This window comes from Humulus lupulus, chromosome X, assembly GCF_963169125.1.
Source record: "Humulus lupulus chromosome X, drHumLupu1.1, whole genome shotgun sequence".
Taxonomy (NCBI): Eukaryota; Viridiplantae; Streptophyta; class Magnoliopsida; order Rosales; family Cannabaceae; genus Humulus; species Humulus lupulus.
This window is the reverse complement of record NC_084802.1, coordinates 232,059,710-232,081,921: the sequence shown is the minus strand read 5'-3', so window position 1 is coordinate 232,081,921 and position 22,212 is coordinate 232,059,710. Positions and strand designations below refer to the sequence as shown.

Sequence of the window (22,212 nt, the reverse complement as noted above, 5' to 3'; positions counted from 1 at the left end):
CGCTCCTTTCCGCGGCAGGCCTCCTCATGCGCCATCATCTCCTCACGAAGAGAGTCGTCCAGCTTGCGGACCTGGGTCTCCAAGCTTTGGATCTTCTCCCCGTCCTGGACAGACTGAGCCACAGCGGCCTCTAGAACGGCTACCTTCTCATTGGACTCGGTTTCTTTCTGGGATAAGACCTCTTCGAGCCCGGCCTTGACTCGGTCGAACTCTGCGCGGCCTGTGTCGACCTGAGAAACCACTTTGCTCAAGGTCTCCCAAGCCTGGGCCGTCTCCCTGGCCAGGGCCTCCTTGGCGGCCTCCCTTTGATTCACGGCCGCCTCCAGCTCCAGCTGGAGCGTCTCCATCTTCATGGCCACCTCGGCCACCAGGTCAGCATTCCGGTGGGACAGCAGAGCGTCCTGGAACAAAGCAAAAGTTAGAAGAATCCTTACAAACAAATAAAAAGGGGGAAGAAAAAACACGAAGCAAACTTACAGCGGTAGCCTGATGGCGGAGGGCCTGGGAGATGAACAACATGTCCGGGTTGGCGATAGTGGCATACCGTTTGAGTTGGAGGTTGGGCATGGTGTTCCCCACCTGGTCCAACAAGTCCGCCGCAAAAGGGGTCGTGTCCAGCCCCAGCTTATGGCGAAAGCCCGTCTTGGCAGCTGGCCGATCCACAATTGGCTGGGGGACACTAAAAGCTGCCGGGCGCTTAGCGAACTCAACCTGACGATGAATCTTCAGGGCCTTGTGCGTCTCATCTCTCCTTTCCCGGCCACTCTCCCAGGTACGGGAAATGAGTCGGGACTGCTCGTCCCGCAAGACGGCTTCCCCCTCCTCGGGTAGTGCCGGATGTATGGGGAGGGCCGGTAATGCAGGAATCTCCTTCGCGACAAGGCAACTTTCCCCGTGTGACTCACCGACTAAACCAGCCTGCCTCATCCGGGGCCTCTTGTTCCCAGTCTCGGCCTTCGCCATGCCCAAGTCCAAGGCCCTCTTCCCGGAACTCTGGCTTACCGCAGGTTCCGGCTCCAGATCAATCACCGGGGGTTGGGCAAGGCCGGGGACGGCAGCCGGTTCCATGGCCATGACAGGGACTGCGGCAATTGCACCCTCGTCGAGTCGAGGATCCGCCCCTGGCGTCTCCTCGTTGCGGGAGGGGTCTGGGCCCGACGCCTCTATTTTTTCTTGGCGGCCTTTTTAGCCATGACCTTGGCCGCCCTCGCGGCCCGAGCTTCGAGGAGTTGCCTCATCTCATCCACGAGGGTAGACATGTCTGAGTCTCCTGCAACAAACGCAAATCAAAAAGAGTTAGTACGATTAAATAGGAAAATCGAAGTCAAAACTAAGAGTGACCCGAGACAAATCCTTATCTAAGCCCCGGGCGTGGCTCAACTCATCTAATGCGAAAAAGTATACTCGATCCCCCATGACCTCCAGGTTCAAGAAATTCCCTTACTGAAGGAACCAGGACGAGAACATGAGAACTTCTGAGCCTACGGGAACGGGAGACGAAGGTCTCATCTTCCCGTCAGCCTCGAATGCGGGGCCTCGAAGTGCTAGTCTATCCCTAGCTAAGTCCCCAACTTGGGGAGCATAAGTTAAGATCAAAGGTGAGTTACCTCGCCCTGATATGCTAGCCTCGGGGGTACTCGTGTTTGGCAGGGCTCCTCGAAGAGGGTTTCCAGCTCCTCTGAAGCAGCCACCTCTGACTGGGCCAAGTCCTTCTTTCACTTGGCCGCGTCTGCTCGTGCCGCAGCCTCCACCTCCCCGATGTGCTCCAGGGCTAGCTACTCCCTTATGATGGCATTCTTCTTGCACTGAATCCCCCGAAGGCTCGGGACGACGATAGTCTGGTGGGCCGCGAGCATCCCGACCAGTCGGAGGTTGTCCGTATTGACGTAGCCTCCTACGTCCAGGTCTTCTGCGCTCAGCCCGGAGTAAAACCTCCTCTGGTCCAAGATGAACTGGGTGAGAGGAGTCTGGGCAAAAGGTCCTGCAACCCAAAGTGGCACCCGCACTGATGTGGCCAGCGCTCCAGGCCCCGAACCCTTCCATGGAAGTATGCGCCCGCTCCTCTATCCTGGTCAGGCAGTTGTGGAAGAGTCTGGGAGTGGACTCTATGCCCAGGCGCTTCTCCAGGACATACATCATCCGGTAGTTTCGGAACAGATTCAACACCGTATCCATCTCCCATCTGTTGCCTTTGGGGGTCCGGGACCCGAGGAGGGCGAAGGGGGCCCTGTTGACTTCCTCCTCTGAATGAAGGGTGACGCCCAATGTCATGGCTGATGATTTGGGAGCAAAGAAAAGAAACCAAGCAGTCAATACCAAAACCCAAGAAAGTTGGTTAAGGTACGGGGGGCCCTCCTACGGACTGCTTGGAGTCCCCTCCGGATCAGGTCTGGGTTCACCAGAGAACCACGAGACCCAGATCGGGAACGAAAAACGGGCTACTAAATAGGCTCCACCGTTTGTCCAGGAAGCATCCAGACCCGGACCAACCCGAACCAGGCGGCCTTCCTAGCACTATTCCTAAGCGTAAACAAGTTCTAGCAGCCTAAGCATATGAATAAAAAGGCAGCCTACGTTCATGTATTTACCCAGAAGAAAGACAGAAAGACTTACTGTGAATAGCTGGCCGTGAAAGATGGTGGTTGTCCGACGGTAAGGATGGGCGAATCTCATTCTTGAACTGGTGAAGGCGGTTCAGCAACTCGTCGATAGGACAGGCCCAGGACGTGTGCTCAGGCAGAGGTGCAGACACTGGGACTATTGGAAAAAGGCAACAGTGCAGAGTGAGCAGGCGGTGAAAGATGTCGTCGGTGAGATCGGACATAAACAGATCCTTAGTTCTTAAAATGACTCGAGAGTGTAAAAGTTTCAAATGAATGTCTGAGGAGTATTTATAGAGACCCAAATCCTGGTCTGTGATCCAGCGGGTAGAAAATCCCCCATCGGACGGTCCAAGATCGTGCAGGGGCATTAATGAGCACTCGAGAGCTGGATCCTCACCATTTTAATCCAACGTCCCAGGAGAGGGGAATTTCAAAGGTCGCCCCATCCTACGGTCCACCTCAGCGCAGAAGCATTAATGAAGGACCCCCATGCGGATGGGACGCTTCGGAATCCGTGCTGATGCACTAGCCTAGGCCTAGCAACCCTTGAGGTGGTTAGGTGACCTTTCGAGGTCAAGTGCCATCATTGCAGCAGTCGCTTGGCGACACGTGTATCCCTCACCATGAAATGGGACTTCAGTAAACGAACTCGGACATTGGTAAATGGTCCGGGCTCCGCGTGTGCCCAGCGTCACTGCCCCTTGCCACGGACCCACGATTCTAAGCAGGAACTGGGAAGGCAACCATGGAGTATCCGGGAGCAAGGCAAGCCTCCGCCTCGCAGACCCAGGCGAAGGCTTGGGGGGTAAATGTTATCCCCATTTCCTGCCTTTGGCCCAGGACGGTGGTCCAGGCCCACAGTCTGGGCAATTGGGTTTGGGCCCAGCCCAGGCCCGCTTGGCAGGGAATGACCGGGAACGACGGCCCAAGTATGGGTCCAGACCCGGACGGTGTCCAGGAAAGATGATCCGGGACGATCGTTCGGGAGACGTATAGCTATTTAGGGTTACGGTCGCAGTGTACACAAACAGTCCCGGAGCCTGGTAAACGATCCGGGCCTACGGTAAACGAAGAGGGATAGAGGTAAACGAACCCAGGTCAAGTCCTCCAGGTTGGCATGAAAAGGCATCCGTGACCCTGAAGCCGCCCCATGACGCATGGGGGTTGTCCCCACTTTTCACCTGCGGAAAAGGCCACCTCGGGATTGCACGCCGCTGGTTCATACCTGCGCTGCCACTACACTGACTGATTTTGTCCCCTGAATCTACCTCGTAACTCAGAATGCCCAGACCAAAAGCCCCATTTTTTCGGGCGAAATATAGGCCTTGGGCTGCCCTAGTGGGCTTTGATCATTCTTAGTCTTTTGTATTTTTATCCTTTGTATTGGGCTTCCGACAGGGAAGCCAAGGGTATTTATATCCTAGTTGGGCCCAGGTCATGCCCGGCCCAAGCCTAGTGCTCCTGTGAGCCTATAAATACAGGTGACAGAGCACTGGAGAAAGGACCTCTCTTTGGCTTGTATACAGTTACTCTATTAAAACATAGAGAGAAACTTCATTGTAAAATACTTTCCAAGCTCTAATACAACTATCTCGTGGACTAAGGCTCATTAACGCCCCAACCACATAAAAATCTTGTTTATATCTTCTAAATTCCATATGATTAATCTCGCTTACTTTTTATTAAGATAGTTTCCGAAAATCTCGGTAAACAGTTATATTTTAAAATATAATGATTTATTAAATAAGGGTTACATTGGATAACTATTTAATCTAGTGGGGGAATGTTATATTATTTTATAATATAATATAATATTATATTATAATATAATGTTTTAGATTAAATAAATGTGACAAAGACTGTCACATATTGTAACATATAATAGAGAGTTACAATATTTAGATATATGAGATATATCTAAATATGTAACATATTTGGTGTTACAAATTTGTAACTTGCAAATATCACCCATTATTGTGTAGATTTGTTGTTACACAATATTGAGATGAATTTCTTAAAACCATATGAGAAATGGCTGATAGAGATGTGATTTTAACTCCCATATTGTGTATGGAAGTTACAAAATTAAGTGGGAATAAATTTGGAACGTTTTGAAAAAATTAAAAAATTGGTTGCTGGAAAATGTCTAGGGCCGCAGCGCCTGTTTGTAAGGCCGCGACCCAAGTGGCCGACATCATCTTCCAACTTTCGGTTTTATCCAATTTTGAACGTTTCCAATAGCCAAATAACTCCCAAATTCTCTACTTTAATTCCATAAACATCCAATTAATCATTGGTAACATCCATGGGGTTGGTGAAATTTGAAATTCAAAGGGTGTCTCAAAACTCTATAAATATGAACCTAATGCTCACTTGTAAGATACAACTTTTCTATCCACTAGTGCACTTGGCTAGAAACATCTTGAGGCTTGATTATTCCAGAAAGCATTTCCAAAATCTGTGAGAGATCCCTTAGTGCTTGAGTTAGGGGGAAATAAGCTTTTGGACAAAGGTTTCAAACCTTGTTCAAGTTGGTGATTCCCAACACTCTTCACTTTGGTTGTCTGAGTGAAAGTTTTCTTATTGTTTTGTTCTTGTTCTTATATTTCTTCTCTTCTCATCATTCTTGTTATATTTACTTGTATCTTTGTTTAGAGTTCTAATCTTTATTTCTTTTGTTTCAAACTCTTCACTTTATTTGTATCTTTTGCTTAGAGTTGTATTTTACTATTCTCTACTTCTATTTCTTCTTTTGTTTATTTGTATTTTCAGTTATAGAGTTGTAACACTTTATTTAATCGATCAATATTTATTTGCAATATTTTGTCTAGAGTTGTAATTATCTTACCATTTCCATTGAGGCAAAACTATTTTTCCTAACATGGAAAGTATGCATCAAAGACTAGCAGGGCCGAGTAGACCGCGCGCAGTGGTCATAATGGTACTAGAGTTTCTTGAGTGTTGGATGGCTGTGTCAAGGAAACTTAGTACTGCAAGAGGGCTTAAGGAGGCCGAGATGGTGCTTGAGTTTAAATGCAGGTCGAAGAGCCTTGCTATTGGGACTTAGTGACCATAGGAGCCTAGAGAAGCTGCTTGGAGGGGCTAGATGCTAGGATGGATTAGTTGGATATCTATGTGGACAATGCACGCATAAGGGAATCGACAGTGGTGCTACATGAAGTAGTTGACTCGAGAGTCACATCCTGCAGGGTGCACTTCTAGATTTGTTGTGTGCATGAAGATTTTGGGCGGTTAGACGTTCTTGTGTATGGAAAAGTTGTCGAGGATGCCAACAGTTTAAGTGGGGGTGAGACCTTCATGGTTCAAACATAAAAATAGCAGACTGATGTTCCATTACAAAAGCATCAAGATGAGTTATGATGGAAATCGTTAGTTGTTCAGAATGTAAAGTCAAGGAGACTAAGAGACAAAGATAGAGCCAGTTACCTAGGGTGAAAGTTGTCAGGACTCAGGTACTAAGGTAACATCAGTGCAATGTTTGCCTAAGGTGAAAGTCAGCAGGACTCAGGTACTAAGGCAATGTAGAGATGTCGAGGGGCGAAGAATCAGAATGACTGAGGCATTAGTTCAACATCATCTTCAAGAGTGATAAATGGAATGAGGGACCGCACGAGAGAAAATGGTTAGCTTGCAAGCTATACCTTGAGAGGTACACCTCGAGAAGAGAAGTTATTCCCAAGTTGAAGTGGGGGAGCCAACTAATTCATATGTTCGAAGGGTCAGGGTACTTGTTCAGTTTTGGTGTGTGAATCTAGGGGGAAACACAATAACAGATGAGTTGTATAGTGCGAATACATGCATGACTAATGTGAGTGGGTCTGGTGACCAAGTGAAGTTGATGGTAGACAATATGCATGGGCGTAGGTTGAGACCAAGATTGGGTAGGTTTTCCAGCATGTTATGGGACATGTTTAGTGTTTTATGGGGACACATGTTTATGAGAACACAAGCCGAATGATTCATAGAACGTATGCCGAAGGGAGATAGCGGATAAGGACAACTTCAGACCTCAAGAGTGAGGTAGAGTGCAGTCAAGTTGGTCAAGATTCAACAAGCCGTCTAGAGTTAGGCAAGGTTGATTTGGGGCAGAACTTGAGGCTCAATGCTGAGAGTCTGCATGAGCACGAGCCAGAAGGTAGTCTAGTGATTTCGAATGATGTCAGATCATTGACCACATTGTAGAAGCTCAGAGGAACAGTTATGCTTATGGTCAGGAGTGGCCATTTCACATCAAGCCATGGGTATGCAGTAAGGCTGGAGGGCCAAAAGTTTGAGAGACTACTTCGCGAAGTCCGTGTGCAAGGGTGCACTAGATACTGCATAAAGTCTACAGTTGGCATGTGTGCCACGTCTAAGAGAGACGCATCATAATTTTGATTGACGAAAAGAGTGTTAAGGTTGAGTTTGCCATAGAGTTGGCTTATGACATGTCCACAGGGACTTTTCTAAGAGAGACATGCCTTCAAGTGGGAGGACGTTTCTTAGGTGCTGTGGGAACTGTTGGTTTGCGAACCTCATCCTGAGCGGGGTGCACCTCAATTTTATCCTTGTAAATAGGAGTAGGAATTGGACAGTTGGTGGGAAAGAAACATTCTGATGATGTGTTGCCTTTGGGGTCAGTGTTGCAAGGGATGCTTGGTTGATTGGAGGGACGTCGTGATGGACTCAGAGGAGTTCATGTGTGCAAAGAGTATTCAAGTGCAGAGGCACTACTTCATGCGAGAATTCTAAATAATGATGATGGCATGGGGATTTTGATTGAGTCCAAGGGTGGACATGGAAGATCATCACCAAGTGGGTGGTTCTACAGTGGTAGAGGAACTAGTGCAGACTCAAGATTCGGAAGAAGCATGGAGTGAGCTTAGACTCAAGATTATGAGGGCATCGATGATTGAAGTGGGGGAGAGGGTAACATGCCGGCCTTGAGGGCATGTTACAAGCTATGATGGTGCTTGGTCAGATGCACACGCGAGGGTGCAGATTGGTGAGCATGATGATGCCTAGTTTGTATGGCAGTGGCATTTTCATAAATATCTTCAATATTGCCCAGACATGGATGGAACATGGTAGGTTCCATATTGAAGGGTGAATGAACACAATGGTGCGATCAGATTTGGGAGATTCAGAGAATTGGTGAGCTGAGAGCCAAATATGTCTCCCAAGAAAAAATCATATATGTTCCTGGTAGAATGCTAAAAGCTCAGAAGGCTCTTTGTAGGGGGAGCCCCTGGTGTCAACTTTCCACCACCCCTTGGCACAGGTGTGTCAAGTGAGCTACTACTAGTTAAGAGGGATAGTAGGGTGGGCATATGAGGACCATGAGGGAACTCATATGTCTCCTTGAGTAGGAGTACTCATGGACATTACCGGGCCGCCCCGGTAGTGCGTTAAAGTGTGCTGCTAGAGGTTTATGGGTAAGGTTCTCTTGGCTTGCATGGAACGTGGTCCAAACCTCCAAGAGACGTTGTGGCGCACCATGGAAACGAGTCTTGACACGAGATGGCACGGGAAGTCACTCGTGGGACTTGCTAGCATACATGCATTAAAGGGTGCGCAATGCTTGAGAAGGACAAAGGTCTAGTGTGTGCTACTAGTTTGGCCGCTAGTTTCGAGGGTCTGCCAACATTTGTGAAGGCATGGTGCCTTGAGGATTGGACAATGGATGTATGGGAGTCCTTGGTCTATGACTGAGCTATTCAGATAGTATCGAATGGGGCATGACGAGAGGTGTTGGCACGTCAGCTTGGTGTTGGCTCTTGGCCACACATGCTACCTTGGCTTGCGAATGTCTTGGTAAACATCGGTGTTGGGATCTGCCTTGCGATAGTGAGAACCTATGGATAGTGTGAGTGTCTTGGATAGATAGCCTTGATGCATGGTTGCGCTCATAGATGGTTGAGAGCATGACTCAACGGGAGTTGTTTGAGAGACGGAAGTGTGCAGAGGCACACGGTCGGCGAAAAATGTGCCCATTGTTATTGGAATGGTTGGAAGACTGACCTTAGCTCAGAGGAGTCAAGACGTCGCACATGCATTTCCACAGTCAAAATATCAGTCCGTGACACTAGACATCTATACCAAGTGTTGAGAAAAGTGCAGTCAACATCTTGACGATTGTCTAGTCTTGAAAAATGTAACTTCTGGGTATCAGTACCTTGTAGTTGAATCATTAGAGCACTCTACTTTCTAATGGATTGTTGGGAGGTTTGCATGGGTCTCTTTGTCAAAGTATTGGTGGGATACAAATTAAGATTAGCTGTATTGTAGGATTCAACATCGAGTGGTAGTCTTTTGACACATGGGGTCCATGCGTTTTAGGATCATTTTTTTAAACTTGTTTTTGTTGGAAACTGAGTTCTAATATGCACAACGAAAGTACATAGGGGTTGACGAAATCTTTTAAAAAATTTCCAGATCCATTAATATACAAACAATATTCAAAACATATAAAAGAAGAATGATCATACCCGTTGAAGCCTATCAAGAATCCTTACTTTCTTTTAGTGTATTTAAACGGACATCCAATCCAAGCTTGACGTCAAAAACTCAACTAGGATCTTTCGAACTATTTTCTACACCTCAAGACGTGTGTGGACACGTAGAGAAACTATGACATTGATTTGTGATTCACATGATGTACTCAACACATTAGATCTTGGAATAGGCTAAAAGAAAATCATGTTTTTCTTATAGAGAAAATTATACGATATATTTTCTTCTAAGTTAGTGAGATCTGGATATTGTGAAAACTATATCAACCTAAAATCAATAATATCTATTTATATATTATAATTCTAGTGTTTTGATATTAATATTTTTTTTATTATTCAAAATGTATTAAATCAAATTCAAAGATTTATCTTTATTAAAATAATTAATTATATAAATAAAAGAGCTAAAACTGAGTTTACACTTGCACTCTAAATGGTGTATGACACAGATCCATTTTTAGGGATTTGTGTCTTAACCTCTTTTAATTATTTATTATTTAAAAATAATAATAAACTTATATTTAAACGATTTATTTATTCAAAAGTGATATTCTTAAAAGAATACGTAAGTAACTGATAACCAAATTTAATCAGTCTTTCATTCAATTATTTTTCTTTAATTAATATTTATTTGAATAAATATTTAATCCTAATCCAAATCGAATTTGAACTACTACATTAATATCTCACTTTTAAAAAAAACTTAATTAATTCAAAATAATTATTTTCAAGTTATTTTATTTTACAATTTCAAAAATCATAAAATAATTAATTATTTGATTTATTTATTTATAATTTCAAAAATTAATTAAATAATTAACAATAGCTATCACATAATTACATATTTTCCCAAAGAACAAATTTATTTCAAATATGCACTACTACAAAACTAGGTTTTCCCAACACCCAACCACGGCAGTCGACTCTGTTGACTGTCGTAATTGCTTAGCGCGACTCTACGCCGACAGTTAAAAACTGTAAGCATAGAAACCAACACCGATAGTGAATAACTGTCAGCGTTGCTTTTGACTGTCGCTATTGACCCCAACACTGACAGTTAATTCGAGACCAATGTCGACAGTTAAAAACTATTGTAGTTCATCTGAACGCCAACAGTTAATTCAAGACCAATACTGACAGTTAAAAATTGTCGTTATTGACCTCAACCCCGACAGTTAATAAAAACCTAATACCAATAGTTATAAAAATGTCGCTGAAATTCAAATAAAAAATCTAAAAATATAATTAATGAATAATTTAATTTTAAAAAGAAACTAAATTATGTAAATATATATTTATAAAAATTATATATTTATTAAACACTTTTAAAACTAAATTTTTTTGTTTCTAAATTTTTTATATTATTAACTTTAGTATTTATAATAATGTTTATATCAAAATTTAAATTAGTTATGATATAAAGAATAATATAGTTAAATTGACTTATTTATTAAATTAGTATTGGTTAAAACGAGTTGTTTTATTGATTGATTAAATATTATAAAATAATTTAAATTTTTTTTATAAATTTATTAGTTATAATTTCTTTATTATTTATATTTAAAATATTAATTTTTTTATAAAGCAAAGTCGACAGTTGGGCAATGCTGATAGTTATAAGCTATAGCTATTGGTAAGGGTGTCTATAATTAATAAAAGTCGTTCACACCAAAAAAAAAGGCTGAGGTTTTAAAAAAAAATGAAAAAAAAGGCGCGCCAAGTAATTTTTTTTAGTGAAGCTAAGTCTGTAGTTGAGTAATGATGTGGCAGTTTAGTCTAGCCAATCATATTTATTAAAATTGGGACCCACTATTTTAAAAAACAGTGACACGTCACTATGTATAATATTTTGGTGCATATTTTAGTTACACATATCATTACTCGTATCTACCTCCCGTCCCTCTAAAAAAAGAGAAAACCCTACAATATCATTTTCACTAAAGAGAATGAGTGAGAGACTTTTCATCTCCATCCTGCCCGCCTTCCTCCTCTGCTCCGTTTCTTCTTCGTCTTTGCTCTTGGACTTTCTTTCTTTCTCACCTCCATTCCCATCTCTCTGCCTTTCTTCCTTTTCCATTCCATTTGTCTCTTTCTCCATCGCTGTCTTGCTAGAAACCAAGTCCCAACGCTCCAATCTTGAAGCAGTCGACATAGAGTAACCTTGCTTGGTGTGTAGTTGCCAACATCGAAATATTAGCGGTCGTGGGTGTGCAGTCTCTACCTTATTTGCTGCCTCTGTCTCAGCCTTGCAGATCTCGGATCAAAGTGCTTTGGTGGAATACGCCGGCTTGTTATATTGTTGGTTGAGGTATATTCTCAATCTCCCCTCCTATGAAGGTTTGATGAAGACTTGTGATTGTTAGATTTTTTATATATGTGCTTGAGTATGTATTGGTTCTTTTCTTTGACCTTTTTTTTCTTTTCTTATTAAGCTCTTTGGGTATGAGATTGTTGAGATCAAATTTTTGTTCTTGTTGATTGTTATGGTTAAGACTTACACTATCATCGTTCCACTGCTAGTGGCTCGGCTTCTCCAAATGCATCAACTTTGTTACTTTCTGTTAGTAAATTGCCTTCTTCGAGACAAGGCCAATCTCCCAGCAAATAAATGCTCATTACATTCATAATCATAAACCAGCAATTACAATTATTCTACTTACATGTCTATGCAATTGGCACAAGTTCTCAGCGATTGGTTACAAACATCTCACTCACTCTCAATGACCCAACTTCAGCACGTAGTCCCTCAGCCAACCAGGTCTCACTCGTCCACGCTTGCTCCGAGCCATCCCTGCCTCTACTCGGTCGAGTGCAGCTCCTTCTCCCCTGTTTGGCTTGCTACTTTCTTCAAGCACCTCTTGCCGAGCCGCTCCATTTTCTTCCAGCTGGGCTGGTTCTTTCTCTAGCCTTTTCCTTTGTTCCTGGGCTACCTCCAAGTTGAGTTGTATTGGGCCTATTTTCTGGGCCTCTCTAACACTACTCCCTCCCTCGAAATCAACCTTGTCCTCAAGGTTGTCCAACTTGTACATACGAATGAAGGTGTCAAAAATTTCCCAAGTGGCGTCTTCTGGGTTGCTCAAAGACCATTGGACTAAAACCTGCTTTGTCGGTGTATTATTGAGCATTTGAACTCGAGTGGCAATGATAGCTAACGGAAGCATCACTGGTTTGTTAGCTACAGTCATGTCCGGTAAAGGGAAACAAGTTGGTGGAGGTGTGCCTTGATACGGTTTCAATAAGGAGACGTGAAACGTGGGGTGAATCCGACTACCTTGTGGCAGCTTCAAGGTGTATGCGATTGGGCCAGCATGTGCTAGAATTTCAAAAGGGCCAAAGTAACGGCGACTGAGTTTCGCATTGAGCCGTTTAGCCACGTTGACTATCGATATGGCTGGAGTTTCACCAACACGAAGTCACCCAGCTCAAACTCAATATCTCTGCGTTTTTTGTTAGCTTGCTGGCGCATCCGATGATATGCTCACTGTAAATTGTGCTTGAGTTGCTGTAAAATTTCATCCCTTGTCACCAAATCATCTGCTACAGCTTGTATTGTTGTCGCTCCTCGTGTATACGAAGGAATAGTAGGTGGTGTGCGACCATAGACAACTTGAAAAGGTGTCATACCGATGGCTGAATGGTAGCTGGTATTATAGTGGTACTCGGCCCAAGTTAAGAACTTACTCCACTGTTTTGGGTACTCGGCTGTGAATGCTCTGAGGTACTGCTCAACATAGCGATTGGTGACTTCTGTTTGGCCATCCGTTTGAGGGTGGTACGCTGAACTCATTTTTAAGGTGGTGCCCATCAATTCAAAAAACTTCCGCCAAAAAGCACTTGTGAATATAGGGTCTCTATCCAAGACAATAGTGTGGGGCATACCATGGAGACGAATCACCATAAGGGAAAAAAGATCAGCCACCTTAGTCGCTGAATAATGGGTCGGTAGAGCGCCAAAATGAGCGTATTTTGTGAACCGATCGATCACTACCAATATATTCGTGACACCAAAGGAATTCGGCAGCCCCACAATAAAGTCCATGGCCAAATCCTCCTAAACGCGTTCCGGTATTTCGAGAGGTTGGAGCAAACCGTAAGGAGATGTTGGAGAATACTTGATGGTTTGGCACACCAAACAGGCTGAGACGAATTTGGGCATACCAAGCCAAAAAAAACTTGCGCCTAACCGTAGGAATGTCCTGTCCGCCCTTGCATGACCCCCAAAGGGTGTTGCGTGAAATTCAGTTAGTAGTGACTGCTTGAGTGAGGAGTGTTGACTGACGAAAAGCTTGTTGCGAAAATAAAGCAGGCCATCTCGGATCGAATATTGTGTTGCATCTAATTGGCCCTGTTGAAGCTGGTCATGAAGTAGACAGATATCCGGGCAAGTAATGTTTTCTTGGCGGAGCTCGTCCAAAAAATCAAAGTGGCAACTGCTCAAGGCTAAGTGGTACGACCCTAAGGCAGCCTCGTGTTCGCGGGAGAGTGCATCCGCTGCTGAATTCGTTCTACCAGCCTTGTACTTAATGGAAAATTGAAATCCCACTAGTTTCCGAATGAAATGTTGTTGCTCGGGAGTTTGAATAACCCACGTGAGTAGTTCTCTCAAACTCTTGTGATCAGTGCGGATTGTAAAATGTCTACCCAAGAGATATGGCTCTCATCTCTCAGCTGTAGGAGGAAGCTCCCATAAAGCGAGGCCCAAGTTTCTTGCTGAAGTAAGCCAAGGGCTGTCCCTCTTGCATTAATACACCCCCAATGCTCACATTAGAAGCATCGGTTTCAAGCACAAACTCCTTAGTAAAATCTAGCAGTCGCAAAACAGGGGTCTCGGTCATGGCTTGTTTTAAGAGGGCAAAGGCCGTGGTCGCTGTCGGGGTCCAATGGAACTTGTCCCGCTTCAACATGTCAGTCAAGGGTACCGCCACAGTCGCGTAATGGGCCACAAACCGGCGGTAATAGCCTGTAATACCCAGAAATCCACGAAGTTGTTTCAAAGTAGTCGGCTGTGGCCATTTAACCATGACTGTAATCTTTGATGGATCGGCTTGTACCCCCTGTGAAGAGACCAAATGCCCCAAGTATTCTATTTTTTTCTGGAAGAACTGACATTTGTTAGCCTTGGAAAAAAACTGATGGTGACGCAGTGAGTGTAACACATGGCGAAGGTGTGTAATGTGAGCCTCCTCTGTCTCGCTGTAAACCAGAATGTCATAAAAAAAAACAATAACACAATCTCATAAAAATGGCCGAAAGACATGGTTCATGGCTTCCTGAAACGTCGAAGGAGCGTTCGTGAGACTGAAAGGCATAACCACAAATTCATAATGGTCGTCGTGGGTGCGAAATGCCGTCTTGTGTATATCTCTAGGGTCCATACGGATTTGATGATAGCCTGCTCTAAGATCCAATTTAGAAAAAAACCACCGCCTTCCCCAACTCATCAAGGAGTTCGTCAATGGTCGGAATAGGAAATCTATCCTTGATGGTGATGCTATTGAGTGCTCTATAATTCACACAGAAACACCATGACCCATCTTTTTTCTTTACTAGAAGCACGGGTGAGGAATAGGGGCTGGTGCTAGCTTGAATAATGTCCGCTGTCCGCATTTCATTAACCAACTGCTCCATCACATCTTTCTGAAAATAAGGGTACCTATAAGGCCGTACATTCACCGGCAACGATCTTGGCTGTAAGAAAATCTTGTGGTCCACTGTTCTATAGGGCAGTGACTGTTTGGGTTCATCAAACACATCAGAAAATTCAAAGAGAAGTCCCTTACCCAGCGATGGAAATGTAGCTTCTAGCTCGGCCAACTCAGGGGCCCTCGGGTTTGTGTCCTCCATTACAGCCATCAGTGTATACAACCCACGGACCTCTCCATCACACAAGAGTGTGGTGAACTGAGAATAGGATAATTGGTGCGGAGACACGTCCTGTGATCCGGCCAGCTTCACTACACTACCTTGCCAAGAAAACTCCATCATTAAGGCTTTATGGTCATGTATACAAGGGCCCAGAGTCTGTAACCATTGCATACCCAGCACAACATCGAGACCATAGATTGGCAGGATGTATAAATCAACAACAAACAGATGCCCCTACAAAACCAGCTCAACATCCTGACACAGTTTTGAACATATCAGAAAATTTCTGTTACCCATGTATACTTTGAACCGTTTTGTTTCCTCCCATGGAAAACGCTATTGCTGAATGAAATTGTTATTGCTGCCGGTATCAATCAGCACTTCAAGATTTTCTCCCTCTTGTTTGGCTTGTATTCGAAAAATCCGAGGATTAGCTGAGTTTGATAAGGCATTCAAGCTAACCTCATCGACGTTATTGTCTTCCCCCTCAGCCGTCTCTTCCTCCTCCGGTGAGAGTAGTGTATCGTTATCTTCATCCGTACCACATAAAACCAAAACCCAATTCTTACATTTGTGACCGAAACTGTATTTCTCATTGCAAGTGAAACAGAGGCCACGCTCTCGTTTATCCCGCATCTCAGATGGAGTCAATCGTTTAATGGGCAGAGGCGCTGCGGCTTGCTAAGCTCCCGACAATGATTGGGTATTGGAGTGGGTTCCAGTAGGAACAGTGAAACCCGGTCCACTGCTCGGTGACCCCAAATTCTGCCCCTGTTTAGGCAGACACCTAGAATGAGTATTGCTCGTCCGTGAAGGACTCACCATATCATCATTCCGATCTTCAAATAATTGTGCTTTGGCCATGGCATCCGCTAAATCACAAGGCCAAGAGATTAGAAATTCATGGCGAATCTCAAGCTTCAAACCCCACACAAAGAAGTTCAAATACATCTGCTCTGAAACCCCAGTAATCTTCGTCATAAGCGCCTCAAATTCAGCTCTGAATTGAGATACACACCTTGTCTGTGTGAGCTTAGCTATACGCCCCAGTGGATCATCATAAACTGAAGCTCCAAATCGCATCCGTAAAGCTTGAATGAATGAATCCCAATCTGCAAAACTGCCTCCCTTCTCTATCCACTGAAACCAAGTTGATGGTGTTCCATCCAAATGAAAAGCTACCACCGATAGCCTCAACGTAGTATCGACCCTATGAAGATCAAAAAATTTATTGATCTTATAAATCCAGTCATCCACCTCACTTCCATCAAATCTCGGTACCTTAACCCTTAACGACTTGAGGATTGAATTCACCTCACGGCAATCGGTTTCGGCATCTGAGCGTCTACCAACTGATCAAGTCGGCAATGGAGCTGTGCTGTTCTCACCGCCGTGGCCTGGCGACGATGGAGGCAAAACGTGTGACAGGCACTCATCGAGTATCGCGCGGAGTTCCTCCATCTGCAGTGTGGCTTATTGCTCCAGCTTCTGGTCCAATTCTTTGCTCAGATTTTGGAAAAGTTGCACAATGTCTTTGTTCTTCATCTTGAGAAAAGATGAAGTCAATGTAAGCACCAATGTTAGTAAATTGCCTTCTTCGAGACAAGGCCAATCTCCCAACAACTAAATGCTCATTACATTCATAATCATAAACCAGCAATTACAATTATTCTACTTATATGTCTATGCAATTGACACAAGTTCTCAGCAATTGGTTACAAACATCTCACTCACTCTCAGTGACCAAACTTCAGCACGTAGTCCCTCAGCCAACCGGGTCTCACTCGTCCACGCCTGCTCCGAGCCGTCCTTGCCTCTACTCGGTTGAGTGCAGTTCCTTCTCCCCTGTTCGACTTGCTACTTTCTTCAAGCACCTCTTGCCAAGCCGCTCCATTTTCTTCCAGCTGGGCTGGTTCTTTCTCTAGCCTTTTCCTTTGTTCCTGGGCTGCCTCCAAGTTGAGTTGTATTGGGCCTATTGTCTGGGCCTCTCTAACACTTTCACCAAAAATTGAGAGCCCTTTTACTCAAATCAAATCTACAGGTCTCTCTTTATCTCTTTGTTTATGTAACTTGCATTTTGGATATTTTTTTTAGAAAAAAAAAACTAATGGTTTCGAAAGCCTTGCTACTAAATTAATTCACATCTCACTCGTCCATAAACCAGCTATAGGTTTTTTAATGTTACAAAAGTGGAAAGTAAATTTAAGAGCTTTTGAACTGCTTACCCATATAATGGCAGCTTTTTTTTTTACGATCTCATTTTTTTTCATCCCATGTTCAATTTTGAGGGTGTTTAGAATTTGGTATAAAGTGGAAGAGAGGTTGAGCTTGAGATATGTGGATATCTGTAGTAGCAGTGCTTGTGGCTATCTTTTCAGGAGCTTTTATTTTGTTCTCTCGAGAGTCAAAATCTGGTAATTGTTTTTCTAATTACCATATATGATATATATATTTAATTATGTAAAAATGGGCACAGGTCGTAGGAAAGATGATCAGCCAGTTGCTAAACATAACAAGGTAATTCTAATTTTTATTAAATACTAAGATCTTCTAATGAATATACTCTACTTTTGTTGTGCTTAAACACATATACTTCTAAATCTCGTTTCTCCTTTTCTTCCAGAAATAAAAATCAGCAAGTGCTTGTGTTTTTCTCATACCTGATGGAATTAGCTTCTTTGGAACTAATCATGTGTTTGGTTAATTCTTTATTCATCTGTTTATTTGGGGTGAACAATGTCTCAACAGGGAGCCAAAGTCTACAGCAAAGTTGAATTCTCTTTGCATAATAAAAGAACAGATTGTTGGATCATTATCAAAGACAAGGTTTCATTTACTCTATTATTTTTTTGGCTCCAAATGAAACTTGGCTTACAATTACTTAACTCGATCAATGAATATACAATTTATGCATTCCATTTTTGTCCCAAGTATAGGTGTATGATGTTACTTTGTATGTAGAAGAACACCCTGGTGGTGATGCCATTCATGCACACGCTGGTAATGATTCAACTGAAGTATTTTATGGGTAAACTAGCGTTGTTTGTTTAAGATCATTTTTGTTCACACCTATCCTCATTTCATTTTTTTAATTGTTTTCAATTTCAATGGCTAGGCCGCAGTATGCAACTCAATTTTTCGACATGATTGACAACTTTTACATAGGAAATTTGGAGGTGTAATTACACTGATTGTAGTTGACCATTGTAACTTTGAATTTCTTTTATTAGAAATTGTTAGAACTAATTAAATATAGAATCAATTAGTTTTTTGATGTCCATATTTTGCTAAATATCCATTTTATATTTTATGACAAACTTTTTTGGAACAATGTATTTCTTTTATTAGAAAGTGTTAGAACTAATCAAGTACAAAGTTAATGTTACCAATGTAAATTTAATTTAACTTTTGATGTTATGACAAACTTTTTTGGAACAATGTATTTCTTTTATTAGAAAATGTTATAATTAATCAAGTACAAAGTTAATGTTACCAATGTAAATTTAATTTAACTTTTGATGTGCATTCTTTTGCTGTAATTGCTGCGTTAATTTTGAAACAAGGGGTATTGACAACATATTTAAAGCGCCCTCTGGTGTGGAAACTTTGCGACAGTTAAAAACTGTTACAATAGAGAGTCAATCACGACAATTATTAACTATCGGCGTTGCCAGCAACGACGACACCTAATAACTGTCGGTGTTGTCCACAATAGCGACAATTTTTAATTGTCGGCGTAGCTACTCCTACGCCGTCATAGGCAAATACGACAGTTAGTCGACTGTCATCGTTGCTCAATAGCGATAGTTAAAAACTTTTGGGAAAACCTATTTTTGTAGTAGTGATGGGCCCTACATAATTTTATCTCGGTTTAACTCTTACCTTGACTCTTACCTTGAACAATGTTGATAGAGTTGGTTAGGGGACTTATGAACCTATAATTACAAGCACCAATAAATTTAGATTATTAATTAAAACTCTTTAATTCAATAATTTTATTATTAATCTCAATATTATTCCACTAATAATTTTATTATTAAAAAGGGTACCGAGAATCTTGTGGTGGATCATTTGTCTAGGTTGGAGGTTGAGGAAGATCAAATTACCAAGAAAGTGCAAATCAATGATTATTTTCCTGATGAGCAATTGTTCGAGGTGAGTGACAAAGCTAAAGCACCATGGTATGCAGATTATGTCAATTTCCTAGCGGCAAAGGTTGTGCTTCCTGATATTTCTAGAGCACAGTTGAAGAAATTCTACTCCGAGATCAAACATTATTATTGGGAGGAGCCCATCCTCTATAAACATTGTGTTGACCTATATTCGCCGTTTTGTAATGGAAGATGAAATGAGCTCTATTCTCAACCATTGTCACACTTTCCATTGTGGGGATCATTTTGGTGCTACCAGGACAGCAGCAAAGGTATTGCAATGTGGTTTCTTTTGGCCTACTTTATTTAAAGATGCAAATACTTTTGTTAAGTCTTCTAATATATGTCAACGCACCGGTAACATATCACGAAGAGATGAGATGCCACTGAATGTTATTTTAGAAGTTGAGTTGTTCGACGTGTGGGGGATTGATTTCATGGGACCCTTTCCATCATCCTACAATAACAAGTATATATTGCTCGCTGTTGACTATGTGTCTAAATGGGTAGAAGCAGCAACAACTCCTATGAATGATGGTAAAGTGATTCTAAATTTTTTGCATAAGAATATTTTTACTCGATTTGGAACTCCTCGAGCTATCTTAAGCGATGAAGGGAGTCATTTTTGTAATAAATGGTTTGATGCTTTGCTTGCTCGGTATGGAGTACGACATAGAACCGCTTTGCCTTATCATCCACAGTCCAATGGGCAAGCGAAAATTTCTAATACGGAGGTCAAGAGCATTCTTGAAATGACCATTAATAGCTCAAGGAAGGATTGGTCTAAAAACCTTCATGGTGCTTTATGGGCTTATAGAACGACATTTAAGACCCCCATTGGCATGTCTCCTTATCGGTTGGTTTTTGGTAAGGCTTTCCATTTACCGACGGAATTAGAACATCGAGCATATTGGGCAATGAGAAGGTTGAATATGGATTGGAATGCAACTGGAAAAAATAGGCTAATGCAATTGAATGAAATTGATGAGTTTAGGAATGAAGCCTATGAGAATGCTATGATTTACAAGGAACGCACCAAGAGATGGCATGACAAGAAGTTGTCTCGCAAAGAATTTCAACCCGGTCAACAAATATTATTGTTTAATTCAAGGTTGAAACTTTTTACAGGGAAGTTGAAATTGAGATGGTTGGGACCGTATACAGTAGTAAGGGTGTTTCCTTATGGGCCGTTGGAGTTGAAAAATTGAAATAATGAAACATTCAGGTGAACGGTGGACGAGTGAAGCCATGCTTGGGTGGTCCCATTGATCAAGCCAAGTCCATTATTATGTTGAAGCCTCTTTGATGAGGAGTTCATCATCCGACTAAATGATGTTAACGACAGAGCCATTGGGAGGCATCCCAAGTTCATTTAAGTTCTTTAAGTTTTTAAGCTATTTTAGTTGAGACAATTTTTATTTATTTATTTGATTTTTTATGAGTTTTTGATTTATTTTTAACTTAATTTTCTTGTAAATACTATGGATTCTGTCATCGTGAAATACGTGAAAAAAAATATTGAACAAGTTGTGGTTTGTAGAGCAATCCTGCGATCGCAGGAAATTTCTGTGGCCGCAGGTCCAGAGGTCCACGCAATATGGGGAGATTCCTACGACTGCAGGAATGGTGTCCTGCGGCCGCAGGATCACGTATTTCTATTTAAAAAAAAAAAAAAAATTGCATTCATTTTATCAGACTCTCTCTCTTCTCACTTTCCTCTTCTTCTCATCCCCTAATCTCATTCTCTCATTATTCTTCTCTCTTCAAATTTGTTTTTTCAAGAGGCCATATCACTCTAAGGTTTTGTAAGTATATTTCTCTTTTAATCATTGTCGACTTTTTCTCCATCATCATCTACCATTGTAAGTCTCCTTCATCTTTTTCCTCTTCCATTCTACATTGTGTTCTTGAGAAATTTTTCATTATGAACTAGTGAATCCGAAATTTGAGTGTGGTGCTTGACAAATATATGTTATTTATGGATTCTTAAGCTATCTTTGAACCAATTGTATTGAATGTTGATGGATGTTCATTTGTGTTGAGTTTTCTTGATTTTGAAATTGGGAAATTTTGACCTAATTTTGGGTCTGAATTTTTTTTAGATGATTTTGTGAAATTAAAGTGACATTGGTGAAATTGCGAATTATAGATGCTTATTTTTATGTTCAATTTCATTGGGTCATCAATTTATTTGGAGAATTTTGCCATTTTCCTATTCTAAGCTATAAATTTGGGGATTTTGCAATTTGAAGGAATTGATCATTGTTCTTTTGCTTGTTTTGATTGTGGAAAATTATAAATTGAACATTGATTATAATTTTTGCATTTGGTGCTCTTCAGTATATTTTTGGTGGTGTGTGCATTATTTTGAGTAGTTTTGGTTATTCTGTCATAATGTCCACTAGTAGATAAAGAACTAAAACTGGAAAAACGAAAAAACAATAACCACCACCCCCAACCATAGAGAATGAGGAAGACCTAAATTTTGAGGATGTGCCTAGGTTTGTCGACCCAATGGCTAATTCTGGGTACATTCAAGATAAGGAATAGCCCTATTAGGGAGAGAGGGTTTGCCACCAATTTGAAAGATGAGTTTATTGTCCCTGAAGAGTATAAGTCTGTGATTAGAGACCATAAGTGGGAGGTTTTCTGTGCTCCTCCAATTACTGCTATCATCCCCGTAGTTCGAGAATTTTATGCTAATGCTTTTTACCATGACTATACATGGGAAGCCACTGTTAGGGGAAAATAGTGAATTTCACAGAAGTGATATCAACAAAATTTTCAAGTTGCCTACCTTAGAAACTGATGAGTATAGGGAATTACAAGACCAACTATGTGAGGAGAGCACTTGGGACACTTTCCTGCAAGCTTTAACCCCGCCTGACACTGAATGGACCTTCAATGGCACTCACCCAGTTGGGTTTCACTTCAATTTGTTGACGAAGGAGAAAAGAGTGTGGTTGTATTTTATCTATTCAAATTTGACACCCACTGAAGCTTTTACCATTGTCACCCCTAGTAAGGTGGTCTTGCTCTATGCTGTCCTACAACAAAAATCTATAGATGTAGGCAGTATTA

At 42.0% G+C, this 22,212-nt stretch overlaps 1 protein-coding gene across 1 annotated transcript; it reads left to right on the top strand.

The window, feature by feature from the left end:
- Positions 1 to 17,716: 17,716 nt before the first annotated feature.
- LOC133805386 (cytochrome B5-like protein) lies at positions 17,717 to 18,162 on the top strand. Its single transcript, XM_062243559.1, has 3 exons — positions 17,717 to 17,806; positions 17,917 to 18,008; positions 18,096 to 18,162. The coding sequence occupies exons 1-3, from the start codon at positions 17,717 to 17,719 to the stop codon at positions 18,160 to 18,162; spliced, it is 249 nt and encodes an 82-aa protein (XP_062099543.1).
- Positions 18,163 to 22,212: the final 4,050 nt, after the last annotated feature.